General features: G+C 50.0%; 3 protein-coding genes across 10 annotated transcripts in view; 1 reads left to right on the top strand and 2 right to left on the bottom strand.

Moving 5' to 3' along the window:
- The window catches only part of LAMA5 (laminin subunit alpha 5), an 85,349-nt gene extending 78,480 nt beyond the window's left edge, over positions 1-6,869 (top strand). For all 3 annotated transcript variants that reach the window (XM_039719156.1, XM_039719155.1, XM_039719154.1), the window contains exons 65-80: positions 49-211; positions 641-769; positions 969-1,120; positions 1,506-1,638; positions 1,925-2,065; positions 2,261-2,391; positions 2,473-2,640; positions 2,733-2,865; positions 2,972-3,129; positions 3,247-3,433; positions 3,784-3,936; positions 4,052-4,211; positions 4,304-4,434; positions 4,532-4,622; positions 5,324-5,443; positions 5,568-6,869. In XM_039719156.1, the coding sequence (XP_039575090.1) occupies positions 49-211; positions 641-769; positions 969-1,120; positions 1,506-1,638; positions 1,925-2,065; positions 2,261-2,391; positions 2,473-2,640; positions 2,733-2,865; positions 2,972-3,129; positions 3,247-3,433; positions 3,784-3,936; positions 4,052-4,211; positions 4,304-4,434; positions 4,532-4,622; positions 5,324-5,443; positions 5,568-5,722 (2,305 nt within the window). In that variant the 3' untranslated portion in view covers positions 5,723-6,869. The remainder of the gene's footprint in view (positions 1-48; positions 212-640; positions 770-968; positions 1,121-1,505; positions 1,639-1,924; positions 2,066-2,260; positions 2,392-2,472; positions 2,641-2,732; positions 2,866-2,971; positions 3,130-3,246; positions 3,434-3,783; positions 3,937-4,051; positions 4,212-4,303; positions 4,435-4,531; positions 4,623-5,323; positions 5,444-5,567) is intronic.
- Positions 6,870-6,994: 125 nt separating this feature from the next.
- Positions 6,995-13,613, bottom strand: ADRM1 (adhesion regulating molecule 1). Of its 4 annotated transcripts, none has more exons than XM_039719159.1 (10): positions 13,524-13,613; positions 12,732-12,942; positions 12,368-12,484; positions 12,165-12,288; positions 11,659-11,745; positions 9,530-9,611; positions 9,188-9,309; positions 8,603-8,760; positions 7,827-7,929; positions 6,995-7,220 (listed from the first exon to the last, which is right to left on the bottom strand). In XM_039719159.1, exons 2-10 carry the CDS (start codon positions 12,939-12,941, stop codon positions 7,114-7,116), a joined length of 1,110 nt encoding a protein of 369 aa, XP_039575093.1. In that variant the 5' UTR covers position 12,942; positions 13,524-13,613; the 3' UTR covers positions 6,995-7,113. The 4 variants fall into 4 exon arrangements, with proteins under 4 accessions (XP_039575093.1, XP_039575091.1, XP_039575094.1 ...); XM_039719157.1 differs by having other exon boundaries at positions 9,080-9,309; positions 13,524-13,612; XM_039719160.1 differs by lacking the exon at positions 11,659-11,745.
- Positions 13,614-14,796: 1,183 nt separating this feature from the next.
- Positions 14,797-19,957, bottom strand: part of OSBPL2 (oxysterol binding protein like 2) — a 32,941-nt gene continuing 27,780 nt past the window's right edge. For all 3 annotated transcript variants that reach the window (XM_039719282.1, XM_039719284.1, XM_039719283.1), the window contains 3 exons: positions 19,367-19,490; positions 18,648-18,738; positions 14,797-17,479 (listed from right to left, as the gene is read on the bottom strand). In XM_039719282.1, the coding sequence (XP_039575216.1) occupies positions 17,377-17,479; positions 18,648-18,738; positions 19,367-19,490 (318 nt within the window). In that variant the 3' untranslated portion in view covers positions 14,797-17,376. The remainder of the gene's footprint in view (positions 17,480-18,647; positions 18,739-19,366; positions 19,491-19,957) is intronic.

The raw sequence follows: 19,957 nt of genomic DNA, 5'->3' as shown, positions 1-19,957 counted from the left end.
CTGCTCGCTCCATGCCTTGGGACTGATCCCTCCTGTTGTGTGTCTCAGGTCCAAGTCCACGGGAGACCCCTGGCTGACAGATGGATCCTACTTTGATGGCACTGGCTACGCGGAGATCAAGTTCGAGAGCCAGTTCGGCACAACCAAGCGCTTCGAGCAGGAGATCCGCGTGGTCTCCTACAACGGCATCATCTTCTTCCTGGAGAACCAGGCAGGTGCTTGCTCCCCTGGGGAGCCTTCATCCCTCAGTGGACAGTCCAGGCATTCCCAGTTCAGCACACTTGGGAGAGGAGGGATTTGGGGATCTCTTTGGAGCAGGATTTCAGCACTGTTGTTAAAAGCCATGAGAGGACTGGACCCAAACCTCACAGCAGTCACTTGGCTGGTGCTGGAGGGGCTCCGCAGAGCTTGGGAGACCCTCCAAGCTAAGCCAGGGTTCACTGGGGCAGGCAGTGCTGCAAGGAGCGTTTCCGGCTTGCAGTGTTATCCCTTTGCCCCAGCACAGGGCTGAAAATAAATCCCAAATAACTGTGACAGGGCACAGAAGTGGGACTGCTCCCACCAATGCTAAAGGGCAGGTGGGCTCAGTGCCACAGCTGCATCCTGGGTACCTGCTGAGTGTCCATCCTGCCTCCCCCAGGGTCAGTTCCTGTGTCTGGCCATCCGGGATGGGAAGCTGGCTCTTTACTATGATTTCAGCTCTGGCCTGGAGATGGCAAAACCGAGCAACTCCTCATCCCTCACCATCAGCAGCACCACAAACAAAGCGGTAAGAGGTAACAGGGATCTCGTGGATGGGAGAGGACGCTCCTCATCCAGGGTGGGAGGCACATGGACCCTTGTTTTTGAGGGAGTCAGAGCTGCAAGATGTTTTTTGACTTGAGCCATTAACTTGACACTTTGTCTTGCCCTCTGTGATGGACCTAACTGCCCCAGACTGACGGATCATTTCTCTGTTCTGTCTCCAGATCCAGATTTTCCTCCTCAAAATGAACAACAAGAAGCGCATCCTGGTGCGGGTGGAGCGCCTCACCATTTTCGTGGTGGAGCAGGAGAACTCCCTGGAGAATGCTGTCTCCTACTACCTGGGGGGTGTGCCCCCAGCCGTGCTGCCCCCCAGGTGGGTCCAGCCTGCACTGGGGTGGGACAGTCAGCATGTTCCCCTCGAGTCCCTGGTGGTGGCCCTGGCCCTTTCTCAGCCACATCCAGGGCTGTTGGAACCCTGCTGAAACTGAGGGGGAAGTTTGCCTTTCCCTGTCCATCATCCTGAGCCTTTAAGGATTATACCTTTTCCATCTCTGGTGAGGGATGAGGTGCTGGTGGGTGTCACCAAGTCCTTCTTTGCCATGCTGAGTGCTTTGGAGCAGCCTTGACACTGGAGATACCTGTGACCATCACAGTTCATTCCCAGGCACTTTCCCTGAAAGATCTGCAGGGCCAGATCCTGCCCAGGGCTGTGTCCTGCCTGGGGCTGTCCTCGTTAACACTGTCTGCTTCTCCTGCAGTTTGAAATCTCTCTTCCCCACGGGTGGGCCCATCCGGGGCTGCATGAAGGGCTTGAAGGCTCTTGGCAAATACGTCGACCTGAAGCGCATGAGCACCGTGGGCGTCAGCTACGGCTGCACCTCGGACCTCCTGGTGAGCACAAAGCCCTGGCAGCCTGGCCAGCATGCTGGGCAAGGGTTTGCAGGGAAAGGGAGAGCAGGACCCCCAGGACAGCCCCCATCTCCCCTCATTCACACAGAAACGGGCAGAAAGCTCCCAAGTCCTCAGTGCAGAGGGGTTGTGGTGAGGTGCTTGCTCCACGTGGTTGGCCATAGCAACAGCCAGAGCCAGCAAGGAAGCAGAGCTCCTCACTCGTGTCCCAGTGCCCCTGCAAGGCCAGGGCCAGGCTCCCACCTTGCCTCTGTGCTGTCTGTCACAGGTTGCCCGCTCAGTCAGTGTCCATGGCCACGGCTACCTGACCCTGGCTCTGACGGATGTGCCGGGGCTGCGGGACTTCTACAGCGGCTTCAGCTTCCAGACAAGCCAGCCTGAGGGGCTGCTCTACCACCACTCCACACAGGTGGGCACCTGCAGACCCCCAGATGTCCCAGTAGTGGGGCTGCTGGAGAGGGTGCTGCTTCCCCTTGGGCAAGAGGGGATTGTGATGGGGCCAGGATGTGAATCTGCAGTGAGATCTGCACCCTGAGCTCCTGGGGGGAAAGTGGGCTCTTCCTTGGGGTTCAGCTGCTGAGCTGCTGTGTGATGCTTTCTGCAGGAGGGGACGTGCCAGGTGTCCCTCCAGAGGGGCCAGCTGGCCTTGAACCTGCTGGGGAGCGAAGTCACCACTGCCAGTGCCTATGCAGATGGCAGGGCGCACTACGTGGCCTTCTACAGCGATGCCCATGGGTAGGTGTCCCGCTGGGGGTGCTGCTGGGGGCCGGGGTGCCCGCAGCCTCGGGGTCCTGCTGAGCCCCTGCTGCCCCCCAGGCTCCGGCTGTACGTGGATGACGAGCTGCAGGACACCAGGCCGGGCCCCGGGCCGGGGCGGCGGCAGCGGCGCCAGGACGGGCGGCGGCTCTTCCATCTCGGGGGCTCTGCAGAGCCAGGGGCCCTCAGCAACCTCACCGGCTGCATCGGGAACGTCTTCGTCCGGCGGTGAGGGACACCGTGCCCCTTGCACACAGCAGGGCTCAGCCCCTTCCCACCTCCCAGCTGCCATGACAAGGACCTTTTCTCCCCGTGAGCAGGATGTCAGAGCCACAGATGGTGGTGGACCTGCAGCAGAACGTGGAGAGCATCAATGTCACCATGAGCTGTCCCTTGGGCGAGCAGTCACAGCAGCTCAGAGTCACTCCGAGGAAGGACAGGCGGAAACCCAAGGTACCAGCTGCTGCCTGAACTCCCCACATCCTCCTCCTCATCCTCCTCAGTGCTGCTGGCAGGGCAGGAATGCTCCCCTCACTCTATTCCCTGGTGCACATTGCAGGTGCCGGGCAAGCCTGCGCCCAAGGGCCGCCGCCACGACCAGGACGGGCTGTGCCAGCTGCACCCCCAGCCCCGCACAGCCAGGGGCTCCTTCCGCTTTGGGGGGGCCCCGAGCAGCCGCTGGGAGTTTGATGAGATCCCAGCCTCCTTTGGGTGGAGGTGAGCCTCGCCCCGTGCCCACCCCGTGCAGTCCTGGCCCTGGGATCATGGCCTGGAAGCGCATGTGCCGTGCAGTTGCGGGAGAGCCGGGTGCTCCCACACTCCCTGTCCCTGCAGGTCCCATTTCTCGCTGGAGGTGAAGCTGAACTCCTCCAATGGGCTGCTGTTCTACGTGGCGGGCGAGCGGGGCTCCTCCATGGCTCTCTTTGTGTCCAACGGGCGCTTTGTTTTCCTGGTGGACGTGGGCAGGCGCCGGCTGCGCATCCGCAGCAAGGACAAGTACCGTGACCGGCGGTGGCACACGGTGAGCGGGGCACGGGGCTCAGCAGGACCTCCCTGAACCACAGCAGTGCCCCTGCTGCTCAGTGCAGCCCTGCTCTGGGCGGCTGCGCATCCGCAGCAAGGACAAGTACCGTGACCGGCGGTGGCACACGGTGAGCGGGGCACGGGGCTCAGCAGGACCTCCCTGAACCACAGCAGTGCCCCTGCAGGGGCTGGCTCAGTGCAGCCCTGCTCTGGCTGTGTGGTACGCTGCATTTCCAGGGGAGCAAAGGGGACAGCGAAATCACAGCCGGGGCTGGCTGAACCTCTGAGCTGAGGCCTCCCTTTGCTGGGGCTCCTCCCAGTCTTGGCACTGACCTCTGCTCCTTGCAGGTCTTCTTCAGCAGGGACCAGAGCCGGGCCCAGCTGGTCATCGATGGGCTGCGAGCCCAGGGTGCTGCAGTGGCCACCACGGGGCTCTTTGTGGCCCAGACCCCCTTGTATGTGGGGGGGCTTCCAGCTGGAAAAGCCAAGGCTCACATACCGGTAAGGGCTTGGCGGCCCCATGGCATCTCCCTCTCTCAGCCTGTTCCCAGTCCTGTGGCATCACCTTGTGCCTCCCAGCTTTGCCTGCTGTGTGCTCAGTGGCCTCTCTCCACAGGCTGCATCGGCCTCCAGCTTTGATGGCTGCCTGAGGAACCCGCAGCTGGACGGGAGGCCGCTGGGTCCCCCCTCACGCACTTTTGGGGTGACGCCGTGCTACGAGGGCGCCCTGGAGAGCGGCGTTTTCTTTGCTGCAGATGGTGGCTCCATCGCCTTAGGTACCCCACTGTGGCCAGGGATTAGGAGGGTCACACTCCCTGGGAATCTCCTTGGGAATGTCCACTCCTCACCAGTGGCGTTTCTCTTCCAGCTGACGCAGTGATGACTGAGCAGGACTTGGAGGTGACACTGGAGGTGCGTCCCCGCAGTGCCTCTGGCCTCATCTTCCACATCGGCACGCGGAGAAGCCACCATCTCCTGCTCTACATGGAGGAGACCAAGGTACTGGGAGGGGGATCCCCCACAGGCTTTCAGGGAGTGGGTGTCTGCTGCCTGTCCCTCTCAGCTCTCCAGCTCTGATGGGTTTCTCTCACCCCAGGTCACTGTGAGAGCGGGCTCTGGGGCTGATGAGTTCTCAGCGTCGGTGACAAGCCCAGCTCTCTGCGACGGGCAGTGGCACACCATTGCAGGTGAGGAGACAGCTCCCCTGGTTCTGTGCCTCTGCTCCAGCCCTGCTCAGCCCACATCTCCTAGGGAGCTCAGGACAAGCCCAGGCTCAGGAATTTAAACCCTATCCACCTGCTGTGTGCACTTAATTTGGGAGTTTGTAGCTGCCATGAGGGCAATTTCCTAATTAACAAGAACTCCTCCCTGCTCTTAGCACTGTCAGCTCTGGTAGTCAGGCGAAGCAGGTTGTTTTTCCACTTCATGGAGCTGCTGGCAAGGCCAAGGATGTGCCACAGGACTTGATCCATCTTGGACTATGTCCAGCTTGGAAGTGAAAGCCCAATTTGCTTTGGTGTAGAGTGTGTCCAAAGGGCTCCAAGCCCATAGTTGGGAGGGGGGATTGCAGAGTTCATACCTGCACAGGAAGCTCAGCCTTTAATGTAGCTGCCATTGAGCAAGTGCTGGCTTGCATCAAGCCCTTTTTGGGGGAACAGCTGCAGCCCCATCTCGTCACAGCTGCATTTTAAACCTTCATCTTGTTCAGCCAGCCCTGGGTGAGGATTTGGGGAGATTGTCCCAACTCTGGGCATTTCCCAAGAGCTAGGCCAGGCCCTTTGACCCTCAGTAGTTCAGCTCTTGCTGCAGCAGTGGTCGAGGCTGGAGAGCAGAGGTGGGCTTGCTCCATGGGTAAGGAAGAAGCACTGACTGTTGTTTTCTTTTGAAGTTACCAAATGGAAAAACGTAATCCAGGTGGATGTGGACACAGAAGGCAACCACACAGTGGGACCCAGCCAACCTCCTGCACCCAGCGCAAGGGCAACCTTCTCCCTGGGAGGGCTGCCAGGTGAGTTGGGAAAGATGTGCTCCAGGATGAAATACCCCAAGGACAAGGCAGATACTATTCCTGGTGTGAGGAAGAGGTATTTAAGCCTTTGCCAGACTAATGCCTGCTTTTGTTTCTTCTGCAGACACAGACAAGGCCAGCACAGGGCTGCTGTTACCTCCCCTCCCTCACTACGTGGGCTGTGTCAGGAACCTGCAGATTAACCAGAGGCACGTGGAGCTGCCTCGAGCAGGGGCTGCCTGGGGTTCTGTCAGCCTGCAGGGCTGCCCCGTGCTCTAAGTGCCACACCAGGGACAGCCCGAGGGACAGAACGCTGCTGCAGCCCTGGTGTCACCACTGAGAGCACTGACGGTGCTCAGACACACTTCTCTCCAGTGACTGCAGGCACAGGTCTGGGCCGCAAATCCCAGGGGAAGGAGGGCAGGGGAGGATGGTTGGGGAGAAAGGGGCACTTTGGGGATGTTTCACAAATAGAACCAAAAAGTTGGAGCGGGATGTGGCGACAGGTGAGTCCTTGCTGGGTGGTCCAGGATCTGCAGCAGGGCTCGTGCTGCCCCGTGGGCCATGGTGGTGCAGCACAGAGCAGCCCTGCAGCTCGTCCTGAATCCTGTCCCTTCACCCCACACGTACAAGGCACATAGATTTAGTTCACTGAACACTTGAGGCTGTTAATAAATGTCACAGACTGTCTGGTGATAAAGGCTGCAGGCAGTTTCTGGTTTATAATAAATGCAATTAGGACAAACTGGATTAATTCCGTTGGTTTTGGGGTTTTATAAGCAAGGGCACATTTAACCTCCCCCCAAGGGCAGGCTCAGCTCACCTGCTACTGCTACGCAAAGAGCTCTGCAAGGGGGAACTTGGACAAAATTCTGTTCACAGAATTAGCATCTTCTTATCAGAATAATTTATAAGAATCAAAAAAGAAGAACAGAATAGGCTGGGAGAACTGCTGAGGGAAAGCAGAAAGGCACAACCACCACTGGCTCTGCACTTGCACTCAGCACTGGTAGTACACTGACAAAAGTCCTGTTGTGTGAAGCAAGAAACCATTGCTTGAAAGGGAAGAAAGAGAAAGGTTACCTCCACACCTGGCCCTCACCCACCCTGGCTCCTGCTCAGCCTCCCTCAGCCCTGGTGTAGTGCAGTCTCCACTTGAAGCAGCTTTTTTCTCCCAAGACACCCAGTTCACTCGTGCACTTACACGTCATATATATATTTGTGTGTGTATATATATCTCTGGCCACTTGGGGACAAAATCTTGCTTCTGAAATGGACTTGTAACTTATATCATTATATTGTGGGGTTTTTTTATGAGGGGTAAATATTGTAAAATGGGTTTTTAACATGTCCATCTTAAATGTAATTATGACCTGTTTTTAAAGTTGTAGTATTAAAGGTGGTCTTTGTAAATCACTGGTACATACTTCGGAGTCAAAGTTTTATGTTACTCTCTTTCACTTTACCTGGGGAGAGTAAGCATCAGGCTGATGAGCTGGAAGAGGGATAATCAGCACTGTAGGGATACTGTACAGACTGGAAGGAACAGTATGGCAGATAAAGAAAATTTCTTTATTTGTAGATTTATATAAGCATAATATGAAGTTAGTAATCCTACTGCAGTTGCTTAAGTTAGTATCTAGGAATATCTGTAAGGAAGAGCAAATAACTTAATCTAAACTCATATCTTCCTCTTCATCTTTCTTGTCCTTAGAGTCTCCTTCCTTTTGGTCTGACTTGACACTGTTCTGCATGGCTTTGGCAAAGGCTTCCACATCTAGAAGTTAAACACACGAGTTATTGCCTTTCCTGGGCTGGACCTCATTGTCCACACAAGGTTAAAGCTTTGTTACTTAGAAAGCAAACAGGGAGGAAAATTTTAAACTAAGTAACACACATCCAGATCTCTCTGACACAGCATTTTATGCACTTTAATTGTGTGTGAGCATCCCAAGACCAGAAATCTGACATTAATGGGAGAGATGCTAAAAGCTCATTAGGGGAAAGGGACTGTCTCACTGCCAGAGCTGGCCCTGACTGTGTTCACTGATTTCATGTGAATCATTCAAGGCTCCCACAAGAAAGGCATTCCTGAACAAGGTGACTGTGCCATCTCCAGAGTCTTCTGCATCTCTAGCAAAAAAAGCTAACACATCTCTGCAGAGCCCCAACTTCTCTCACTGCACAGAACACCTCACTCTGTCTGCTGGAACACCTGTCCCACCCACCAAGGTAAACCAGTGCAAGAGTCACCTTGCAGACTGACAACTCTCAGACAGGGAGAGTTAGAGAGAAGCTGATCTTTACACCCCTTATTCAGTGGTTGTGTGCAGTGCCAACACCCCCAACAATCCCCTCTTCTCCTGCTCCCACCAGCACTCACCGCCTTTATTTGCTGCATCTACTGCCTCTGCAGGTAGCCCAAACTGGCTCATGAGTGGCCCCAGCTGTCCTGAAGCTAAGGCAGCACTGAACATGCTCAAAGCCTGTGGATTAGAGTCAACAGCATCAAAATAAAATTTGCATCAGATTCCTGCAGCAGTTACCCCAGGAGGACAGCAGTCCTGTCAGGGCAGGGCTTGGGAACAGATATGCAATAAAATAATCACCAGTTACATGTCCCTTGCTTCCTTTTGCATGGAAGTAGCTACAGTCTAATCTAAACCAGTCATTTAAGCTTCTGAAATTTTGTAAATGGACAAATTTTAATCAATTGATGTAAATTACTACTTCAGATTGGTCTGTAAGATGCCAACTTTTATCACACAGTGTCCTGCAATTAAGGACTGGTGTTTCAAGGGATGTAGTGTAGTAACCATGAGCATCTCCTCTGCTCAGTCACATGAAATTACCTTTAAGGAGCCATTTGGAAAGGGAGTAATAAATTTGCTACTACTACTTCTGTCATTTGCCAGAGCACATTTATAATAAAGAAGGTAAAGCTCAACTCCAAAAGAAAAAGTAAAAACTATTTCCCCATCTGCCCTTGAGTGACTGCAGGAAGAACTAATGCTCAATTAAACCCATGTCACTCCTTTCCACTTTTACTGAGCAACCTCTCACTCTGAGGTTGCCAGGAACCTGGAAAAGGAGGGCAAGGTGAATCAGGAGGATGGGAAAGGAGGAAGAAGTGCAGTTCCCCCCAGAGCCAGCATCTACCTGCTGGAACTGAGGAGACGTCAGGGTGTTCTGGATCTCTTCGGCAGTCTGCGGCAGGGATTCCCCTGAGGGAAGGTAAGGCATCAATCGCTCCTGAACCTCAGCGTTGGCCAGGATGGGAGCCATGATCTCAGGAGTCAGAACAGCTGCCAGGTCCACTAGGAGAAAACAAAGGGTTGGCTGTTAGACTACACCCAAACCCCAGGTTTTTGTCATGTAAATCAAATTATCTAGTCAGGGTCTGAGAATTAAAATAATTACCACACTGCCACCATCTTTTCTCCCTCTCAGTTTTGGAGTGAGAATAAGTCTCCTGAAGCAGTCAAAACCAGCAATGAAATTTAAAAAAAAAACACACCAAAAAACAGGAACAAAAAAATTAAGAGACCTTTCAAACCAATGTGGAACAGGACAGGACAGTAAAACAGCTCCAAAGGACTCCAGGATCCAGCAGCTGCCTGGTCAGAGCACTGTTACCTTGCTGTCCTCCTGCTCCAGATGGCACATTCATAGTAGCTAAAATGTTCTGAAGGTCACTCAATTGAATGGGCTGTGTTGGGCTTGTGGCTGAGCTGGTTCCATTACCCGAGCTGGGAACGGGGCTGGGGCTGGTCACCGAGGCAGCCGCAGGAACCGACGGGGCCGGCGTTACCCGCGTGGAAGAAGTGGTGGAAGATGGAGTCACTGCAGCCGACTGGCTGCGAGAGCTGGGCAAGATAATTAGGGTCATTAATCCCCTGCAAAAACTTCTTGTACTCTGAAAAGCTTCTTTTCAAACCCTTACAGTATGAAAAACTCCTACCTCATTTTAGAGAGGTAATAAGCAGCCTTGATTCCCACCATATTCCCCATTCTATAAGGCATGATTCCTCCCACAGCAGTGGCAAGTTCCCACTGCAATAGCCCAGGGCAGACAAGGGCTCCTACCTTGATGATGAACTGCTGGTTGGAGGTCCCCCACTGCCGAGCAGACTGGCCAGCCCAGGTCCTGTCAGTGCACCCAGCCCACCTTCCGTGAACATAAAAGAAGAACAGGTTTAGACATTTATTTCTTCAGGTTTTCTGCACCTCTCTTCTCTGGAGAGGCTGCTCTTGTACCTGAAAGGTTTTATTTGCTAAAATAGAGGAGGGGGTGAAAGAGCCCAACCCGCCCTCCTATCCCATTCTCCAAATTAACAGAATCTTCTTTTCTGATCTTGCATCCCCATTAGAGAGCTGAACATCCCAGAAATTACTCCGTTTCTAGGTGTGAAGTTACTCTGGTTTGTGCCATCATTGTGACACAGCCCTCTCCTCTTATCTGCTACACCAAAATTCCAACTTTTCTATGAACTCTAAAACCAAGGCCCTCAGCAGAAGATCCCAGAGGTGTCTTTGAGTCGCCACCACTCTCTCCTCACAGACCAGGGGTTTGCAGCTTCAAACCTAACGCAGAGATGTGGCAACAGAATTAGCCAAGCTCTTAAACACTTCACAGGCAAAGGAAGGACAGCTCCACACACCAAGTGCTCTCAGGGGAGCAGCCAGCAGGAAACCAACACCCTTATGCCAAAGAAACCAGAACCAGCCTCCTCCATCACACTTCCCAACTACCAAGGACTTGTGGCAGGGAGAAGAACCTCAGCTGGGAGAAGGCCTGGCTGCTGGCCCCCCTGGAGTTGTCAGGGACTTCACTGCTCCCCTACAACTCCTTTGAGCCACATCAGCCAAACACTCCATTTCCCATCAGCAGTTCCTTGCACCACACCTGATTATACACACAAAGCACCTGCATTTCTCACCCACCTTTGGGAGCACCTGGGATCAGAGGACAGAACAGCATACAGTGAGCAAACCCGTGGCCAACTGCAGCTACAGACCCTGCAGGTCAGAATGAGCCTCTGCCAGCCCCTCCTTGTACAGGAACAATCCCATGGAACCAACACCTCCTGTCACTTTCCCCGAGTTTCCCCAGCAGCAGGCGTGGCAGGTGAAGCTCACCACACACTGCTCTGCTCCATTTCATGGTAAAAGTGATCCAGGAGCAAGAGAGCTCCTTTGGAGCTCTGCAGAGCCCCAAGAGATGCAAACCAGCTGTGATGAAGACAACACTCCCAGGGGAAATGATCCCCAGGGACTCACCACAACCACTGTTTGCAGCAGCAAGCAGATGGTTCTCTTTCTGCTACACGTCAGTCTGGTTCTGGCTGAACGTAAAGGCAAGGAAAGAAGAATTGCTGAGGAAAAGTGTTGAAAAAAGGAGGACAGTCTCAGGATTATGTGAAGCTTCAAGAGGAAGATCTTTTCCAAACACATCCCGAAAGGCCAGATTTTTCCAACACTACCATGAGATTTGCATCTGAACATCCCACCAATATGCATCTGAGGCTAAAAAGACACCAGCCAGATCCACAAAACTGGACTTCTGAGCTTAAGCACAGAACCTTTGTCACTGCTGTGCTCCTTTGCCTAATTACACTCGAGGGTCTGACCCATCAGAAAACGCTGCTGGAGCACAGACAGCAATGAGAACAGCCCCCAGCCCCTTCAGAAACCAGTGATTCCAGCTCCCCCAGGGCTGCCCAGGAGAGAAAGCCCTGCCCTGAGCCTTGCCCCCTGACTGGGGAGTGCTGTGGGGTGGGACCACTCCGACCTTCCTCTTGAACTCTTTCTACTTTGCACACAAATATTCACTGAATCAGAGACAACACAAGCAATCCCACAGCTTGGTAACCAGCACATTCACCAGGAGCAAATCACTGGTTTTCAGCCCCTGCTCCAGTGAATATTTAGGAAGAAAAAGTGGAGTAGAAAAAAACAAGGGAAAAAAAAGCAGAAGATTCAGTACAGCAAGGAGCAGAACCACAGTTCCTTGCAGATCAAGCCCTGAGCTGAGTGCTGTGTAGAATCTGGTACCCTTTTTCTGTCCCTGAGCTCACCTCTGAGGCAGGGCTTTGCCTTCTCACATGAAAGAAGCACTATTGAGATCAATAGCACTGCTTGAGAACATTGTCAGGTAAGATTTAACCTGGCAGGAGAAAAGACCATTTTGGCATAAAGATATTAAAGCATTTTACCAAGTCCTCCTAAGCCCGTTGGTCCGATCAGCTGCATGAGCTGGTTATGGCTCATGTTTCCAAGAAGGCTTTGCAAGCCACCCTCACCTAAAAACAAAAACATTCTGAAACACAACATATTCACATGGTTTTTTTCACAGCACTCCGGCTCAAACAGCAGGAGATTAATTGGCATCACATTCTGTATGGAAAAACAGTTTCAAGTGTTTACTGATTCATGATCTTCATAAAAGATAAATGTAACTTGGTTTCATAAAGAGGTAAGACTCCAGAGAATCTACTGGAAACAAAGAGATTTCTCCTGGCAGTCTTACCTTTCAGCCTACACCTATTTAACAGCACAGTTTATTCTGCTAAAGGCACATTCTGTTAATAACATTGTCCCCAGCTCACCCTCCACAGCCATCAGGGATTTCTTCCTAGGGAACTCTAGGGGCTTAGTCTAGACATAAATTAAAAAAAAAAAAAAAAGGCTCTGAGATGAAGGAGCAGAGAATGGACTGTACCTCCCAGTGCTGAGAGCTCGTGGCCTCCACTGGCATTCCCACCCAATGCCCCTGGCATGGGGGGATTGTTCAGATACTCGTTCACCTTACGGCAGTGCTCCTCATCCTTGTCTGTCTTGGGCTCCTGCAAGAGAATTGCTCTTGGTATGAGTCACACTGGGGGGATTTTCACCCAAGACCTTTGTCCTTGGCTTCCCACAAACCTGCATCCAGAAGAAGAGTCGTTTTGATCCTGCCTTGAACTTCAATACATACACACGGCCTGTGGTGCACTGCGGGACTCTCTTGAACTCACAGTCGTCAGGAAAAATAATCAAATCCTGGAAAGTGTGTCAGGAGAAACAAATGTTTGAGAAAATACATCAACATTCCTTTTCACCTCCCAAATCCCTCTGCTCTACTCCACAAACTTTCTTCCATCTGCTCCTCAGAGCAGAGAGCATGTGGAAGTGCAGGTCTGTCAGTGACATTCTCACCCTAATTTGTCCTGCAGGAGCTCTTCCTGCAGTGCCAGCAGATCCAAGCATGACATAACACCCCAGCACTGAAACACCAGCTCATACTCACATCCTCCACATTGCCTGAAGTCCTGTCCTTCCAGCAGAAGTGAATGAGGGAATCATCAGTTTGCTGGATGTAAACGAGGCCTTTTCTTTTGTCTGGAGTTACAGTGCTGCCTTTCAGGGACATCTTCCCTGCCCGAAACTCCACCAGGTATTTGCTCGAGGAGCCACGAGAGCCTGGCACCAGGCTTGGAAATAACGCACCTGAAGACATCCTGGAAAGAGAGAGCAGCAGGTGTGATGAGAAACCTTCCCATATCCTCTCTTCCCAGTATCAAATGTCAACCTTTACCAGGTGGCTTCACAAAACCAATCTGTTCTGCTGCCTGCAGAGTTCCAGGGTGATTCAACTGAGCTAAAGCAGAACTCTGGATGAAGACAGGAGGCTCTACAGCCCCTCACAAATAAAGGACAGCCTGTGTACTGAGCCGCTTGAAAATTAAACCACCGTCCCCCGGCGCTTCCTTCTTCAATTGGAACCATGGTTCAAAGCAGGAAGCCCCGCTGTATCCTCACGCAGCGGCTCCAGCACGGGCAGAGCCGCACAGGCTGCCCCGAGCTGCGCTGCCCCTCACGCTGCCCCGGCCCCTCCTCCGCACGGCCCGACCCGCGGGCCTGGCGGCGATGCCGGGCCCGGCCGGCCCCGCGGCTGTTCCGGGGTCGCGCGCGATCTTCTGCCGGGCCCCTCGAGGCCGCCGTGCCGCCTTCCCCGCGGCTTCCCGCGGCGGGAGAGCCCCAGCCCGGCCGCCGCTGGGCGCGCGGTCCCGGGGGAGCGGCGGCGGGTCCCGAGCGGTACCTTCAGCCTTCAGCCTCCTCCTCCTCCTCCGCCGCCGCCTCAGCTCTTCCTGCCCCGCGCGCCGGAACCCCGCCCCGCGCGGGGCGCGCGCCGCCGCGGCTCCGCGCTATTGGCTGGCGCGGCTGTCAATCAAAGGGGGCGGGGCGAGGCGCCCCTGCTGTGTCACGGAACATGGCGGCGCTCCCCCCTCACACCCCCCAGGCCCTCATGACCCCCTCGCCCCCGTCCCAGCACAGCCTAGCGCCAGCGCGTCTTTAACATCGCCTTTATTTTATTTATAGGGCAGGGAATGGTTACAAAAATAAATCCTTCCACGAAAGGCACGCCGGGCCCATGGCCAAAGCCCGGGTTGCCTCACAGTATTTCAGTATTGCTTCCCTGCCCCAAATCACAGGGGCAAAAAAAAAGTCAACACGGGTGTGTTCCCAACAGCAGCTTTGGGTGAAGAGTCATGGGTTTGCTTTTTAAAAGCGGTTTTGGGCTAAAAACTTACTGGAAAATTATTTTAAATTATTAAACGAGAATAAATAGTTCTCATTAGGTGTCTTCTAGGATCGATGGCTCCTGTTCTCATTGATCCAGGTGCCAAGTGTTCTACAAACGCTGGATGTGTGAAAAGCTGCTCCCCGTTTACAGCAGGACATCACCTCCCAGACACAAATGCTGACAGCAATACCAAGTGAACTTTCACATTGATAACATCACAGAATCACAGAATTTCTAGGTTGGAAGAGACCTTTAAGATCATGGAGTCCAACCCATGTTCTAACACCTCAACTAGATCACAGCACCAAGTGCCACATCCAGTCTTTTTTTAAACACATCCAGGGATGGTGACTCCACCAGCTCCCTGGGCAGATGATTCCAGTATTTGACCACTCTTTCTGTGAAAAACTTCCTCCTTAAGTCATTTTTTACCAGAATCCCACTCTCCCCCGCTCCAGCTCCCTCTCCATCCTCACACAGACGAGGTCAGTACTGGCAGTGCTCCCGAGGCTCTTCCCACTGCCAGTTCCAGCCAGCACCTCCACCTGGGGCTGGAGGTGTCCAAAGCTCCGATTTAAATCATCTCTGCCCAGTGACCATCCCAATGAAATCAAGGTACAGCCCCACAGCTGGCTGAACAAAGCCAAAGTCCTCCTGGCCACCCCCACCTGTACAGGTCTCACAAAAATCTCTGAGCCCCACAGCTGGCTGAACAAAGCCAAAGTCCTCCTGGCCGCCCCCACCTGTACAGGTCTGTACAGGTCTCACAAAAATCTCTATCACCATCCAGAGGCCCAAAGGGTATTTATTTATTAAGTATTTATTATAATTTCTTTCTAGCTGGTTTCTCTATGCAGCTGTATTAACATATACTAACACAGTTATCTTATATACAGTGTTTAATCAAGTTATAAAAGTGACATTCTTTCAAAAGGTGCAAAGTTATTAATGTTTTGACACGTAAACTACTGAGGCGAGATCTGCATCGAAAATAAAAACTTTTGGACTTTGAGAGCATTAGGAATGCCAGGGCTGGCCAAGCAGAGCCGTGTCAGCAGCGCAGGGAAGGGTTCTGAAAGTGTTGCCAATGAAGAACAATAAATTAAAAGAATGGGTTTGGAACTAATCTGAAATTTTACTGAAAACTTCAGACTAAAGGAAAGGGAGACAGGGGTGAAGATGTAACTAATGAAGTGTTTTTAAACTGGAAATGTTCCCAGTTTCTTTTTATATCCCATGAAGATTCTATACTGAAGTTTGGATTAAACACATTGGTACAATTGTTTCATGCTTTCACATAATGACAAGGCTTCAGGTCTTTGAATTTAAATCCTGGCTTAGACAAAAGGGATGCTAACCTGTACACCTCCTCTTGGAAACAGAACAACTGTACAGTTTTTTTTCCATTCAGGCAATTTCTATTTATATGCCTTGTTTTAAAAACATCACTCCAGCATCGAACATACCATGTAATTAAAGTAAGTTTTAAACTCCCACTGGTCTAATATGTGATTCACTTTAATCCTCACCTAACAAAAAATTCCCTATGGTATGTGCAGCACGTCTGAAAAGGGTTAACAGTGCCTGACACTGTCATTAAAGCTCAGGTTTTTATCAAAACTATTTTTATGCTGTTCCATGTGGATCAGCAGTGTCTTTTCAGAAGTGTCTGTGCCCATACTAGGAACAAACACAACCCCACTGTGCCACTAAGTCCAGCTCAAGTTCTGAGGACTTCCATCAACACAAATTACAAATTTTGGCAACAGAATCAAGTTGCCAAGAACAAGATTCAGATTGTGCCCCTCCTTATTGCCTTGAAGTTTTACGGCTTATTTTTCCAATGGAGACAACTAAATTTTCCCCAAATGTAATCCAATTGTTGTACACATGATTTGCTGGAAGAATTTCTCTATGAATATGTTAATTTTCTTTTGCTTTTTAATTTTCTGAGAAACACTAAAAAAATCTACTTTCTGGATGAAATCACAGATGTTTTGGACAAAAATCAGACAAATTCTTTCTTGGACTCTTCATGTTGCTGGCACTTAACACCAACAATTTCTAAATTACTGTAAACTACACAGCAGCACAGCTGCTCTCCATTTTTGCCTGGTTACTCAATTAAAAACTTCCATAAAAGAAGCAGCAACATAAGGATAAGTTTTAATTACTGGACCAAATTTTTCAAGCCTTCCTCCACACCCTGGCCCCTGAAGTATACCACTTGAAAGAAAATGAATGCATCAGTTCAGTAACTGATTATTTCCAGTATTATATGGCTTTGATGGTTTGATATGGAATTAAAAAAAAAAATCCCACTTTTTGACATCACGTGCTCACAGGAAACTTGTAATAGGTATAACTCTGCCAAAGCTTTAAACTGATTCTGCTTTTTCACACATACAAAACAGACATGACCTAATAATGAGAAACATGCAAACCAAAACTTCCCCAAAACATGAACCTGCGTGGATACACACACGGAAGTGCTCCCAAAGGAAAGTTTAGTCTAGAAGCATACACAGTGCCAAAGCTGCCAAAGGTAGTGCAGAAGAGTTAAGCCTCCAAGTGGTAGCAAGCAATATATTGTACATTGGAACCACCTCGACATTCCTGCTATTGCTTCCAAAGCTTCTCCTATGGTAAGGACAGCATTTGACCTCAGGAAATGCACATTTTGGGTGTGCCCTTCCCTTCTCCTAACGTATGCTCTATGGGATTTATCACAGGTATGCAGTTTAATGCTCACAGTGTCCCAAAGTTGTGAAGACTCTGTAACAGACAACTACAGTGAGAGAGCCTGGGGCTGGGTTTTGTGTTCCCAAGGCTCTCAGTTATGGAATTGTTGAGAGTGGGGCCAGGAGCTCCTGCCCCAGGGAGTGCTACATACAGCATGGGGAGTGTGACAGGACTGGGTTTGATCCTGTTGGTACCACGTTGGCTTTTCATCCCTGCTCCGAGTGCCAAAAACTTCAGCTTCTTCTCTATTGTACTAAGTATCAAGGATATTATCTCTAGTTTATTTAAGTTACGTAGTTTTCAAGGATGTTATGTGCTCTACGGATACAGCATATCCTCCTGCCAGAGAAACTAGGGGAGGAAATGGAGAACCAAAGGTCCCTCTGAAAATTAGTGAAAACTTGATGATTTCAGGTGCAGCTTTACGGAATGAGCGCAGCAGTATTTAAATATTTGGCAATCCAACGTTAGTGAGAATTAAATCATTGATTGTTGACTGATAGAATTTCTGTTAAAATTTACTTTGAAAAGCTGGTTTTTGCTATCAACAAAACCAGAGTAACTGGCTTGGAATGAAATCTAGTAACTAGATGTCCGGATGAGATGAGCAATTGCTTCTGGAATTTCAGTATATGTCTGGACAGTCTGAGAAATTTCTATCAAAATAACCACCTGAGTACAGCCAATCTGGAGTCCCAGTGTATGGGTTAGTGCCTTGATGAAACCATCTGTAAAACAAAAAAAGGAGAGAAACAATAAAAGAAAAAAAGGAAACAGAATGAATAGTTATTAGCAGAGGAAAAAACCCCCAGTGTTGCTTCTTTGACAAACCATTCTAAAAATACACTGGTATTTCTTATAAAAAAATTCTTTGGAAATATTCTGAACATGAAAATAATTGAACTTCCTACACAATTATCATCACCTTGTAGAGCACCTTTTATTTTAGCATAAAGTCAAGGAGTATTAAATGGATTTTTAAATTCCTGTCCTATTCCAAGTAAAAATAACATTGACTCTCTAGATTATATATATTTTTTTTACTTTAAAAGAATGCCAAATCTGTTACACAATCATTTTTGGAAATTTCTCCCAAGGGGAAACAGTTTCTGTTCTATGGAGCTGTGCCCTGCACAGAACATCAACAGCTGCTCACTTTTAAACCACGTTAACCAAAACCAATTTTATATTCTCTGGAAGAGATTTTTCAAGGCATTAACTGGAAAAAATCTGTAGCTACTCCTCCAGCTCTGGGAAAAGAATGCTTTCTCTTCTGAATTTCATAAAATCATGGAGCATCCCAAAGTTCTTGCCTTTGAAGGAAGCAACTGGCCATGAGCACACAGTTGACTGCACAGCACTGGCAGCTGTGAAAAGCACCCTGTGGGAGCAGCAGCCAAATCACACATCACTCCCTGATGCACTCTGTGACTCAGAAATCACTTGAATATGCAATCAAAAAGGCAATTTCTGAAGTATCCAAGCCAAGAAATCCAAAGAGTGTGAAAATAAAAAGCCCCAGAGGGCCACAACGTCTTCCTCAACTACCAAAAGCTGGACAGGAATTGGTTAAAGGAGAGATGACACTTAACATTTTAACATTCATTGTAACAAAAACATGACCTCTGTAGGTTAAAAAAAAAATTCAGCATTACCACAGTAGTTAATTATGACAGGCTTCATTGTTAGGTATTAGGTATTTTTTTCCAAGACAGACTTATCAACAATTTTAGCTTCCAGCTACATATTTAATTGTTGACCCAGCAATGCTTCAAGTGACACTACAAATTGTGCTGTCACGGAAGCAATCAGACACATGCTCTCCTGAACAAAAACAATTCAAGCAGTACCCAACTATTCCAAGCTTAAACAAATTCCTCCTTCCTTGCCCCTTACCGTGTGTGCCACTCCACCTCGTCTTTCGCACGCTCCTTGCGAGCAGCTCTTTGCTTCTCTTCTAGTCTCTCCTTCTCTCTGCTTGCCACATCTAGCCAATGTTTCAAGAGAAATTGGTAATTTAGCAAAAAAGAAACAAAAATGCAGAAAACACAGGAAAGAGCAGAGAAATGAAACAGAATTCATATAAGCAAGACAAAGCATTTGCTGTACAGAGTCTTTAACAGCAAAAACCTACAACTCATTTCAGAGAAGTTGCTGCTACAAACACAGAGCTGAAACTGAGATGTTGGTGTTTTATCTCTCAGAAACACTGCACTGAGCCAGCAGGGAAGAACTCAGATTAGGCAACAACAGAGAGAGTGATTTTTTTTCACTTTGTGTTTCCTCTGACAAACACCAGAGCAGCAGAGCACGTCTGCTCACCACATGTCTCCGGACAAACTCCAGAGCAAGTGGAGCACGTCTGCAGCTGCTCCCAAGCTAACAAACATGCAAACACAGGACAGCAGCCCTGGGATGCATCTGCTCTCCCAGGCTCTTCTGGGAAAAAACAGGCATCATACACTGTTCAAAAGCATGTTCAGTGTGCAGGATGAAAAAGAGATAAGGCTGCTCTGAGAATGAGAAACTGAAGATTGTTTCCTGCATCGACCTCCCTTCAGCCAGCCCTCCCAGAACGTACTCCTGTGCCAGTGTTTCCTGCAGCAAACACATACCCATGTTCCCGTTCTCCATGTTCCTGATGTCCGGACGCAGCCGGCAGTCCGTGGGAGCCAGGATTGCCTCCATGCCCTGCTCCAGCTCGTTGAGGCTCACAGCAAAACTGGTGAAATTGTACATCTGAACAGCAAATTGAAGAGAACACTCAAGTTATTCCAGCAAAGCAGTGCTGGGTTCCTTGCAATGAGTGGATACAACAAAGCTTCCAAGAGAAATTGCTGAGTCAAACCCCTACTGCATGCCCTGAAGGCAAGGTTAGGTTCATACAACACCAGCTGGATGTTTTGTTGGAGGGGAAGAACAAGAAAGGACAGATGGGGATGGAAATCACAGCTTTCATTTTTTTAAGCAGTCTTTGCTTGTGAGGATTAAGACAGATTGCCTACAATATTGATATTTAACAGCACCATTTTTAGAAAAAACCAAACAAAACCACCCACACCTAAAAGACCTAAGAGGCTTGTTGAAACTATGGATAAATATCCTGCTGCCCAGCTACTGCACCCTGTGGCAGCTTGTCTTGGAACAGCAGGGCCAGCAGAAGGGAATGTGTATCCATACTTCAGCCACTCTCAGTGCAAAGATCT

Source organism: Passer montanus, unplaced genomic scaffold, assembly GCF_014805655.1.
Source record: "Passer montanus isolate IOZ18808 unplaced genomic scaffold, ASM1480565v1 scaffold41, whole genome shotgun sequence".
Taxonomy (NCBI): domain Eukaryota; kingdom Metazoa; phylum Chordata; class Aves; order Passeriformes; family Passeridae; genus Passer; species Passer montanus.
The sequence above is the reverse complement of the archived record's forward strand: the minus strand, read 5'-3'. Positions and strand labels throughout refer to the sequence as shown.

Excerpts from the sequence above, each read along its gene's own strand:
- ADRM1 (XM_039719157.1), bottom strand. The coding sequence starts at position 12,941 with ATGTCTTCAGGTGCGTTATTTCCAAGCCTGGTGCCAGGCTCTCGTGGC. Across the intron at positions 7,930-8,602 it reads CGTCTCCTCAGTTCCAGCAG|GCTTTGAGCATGTTCAGTGC; the intron begins GTAGATGCTGGC and ends TCTAATCCACAG. Across the intron at positions 7,221-7,826 it reads AGATGCAGCAAATAAAGGCG|ATGTGGAAGCCTTTGCCAAA; the intron begins GTGAGTGCTGGT and ends TTTAACTTCTAG.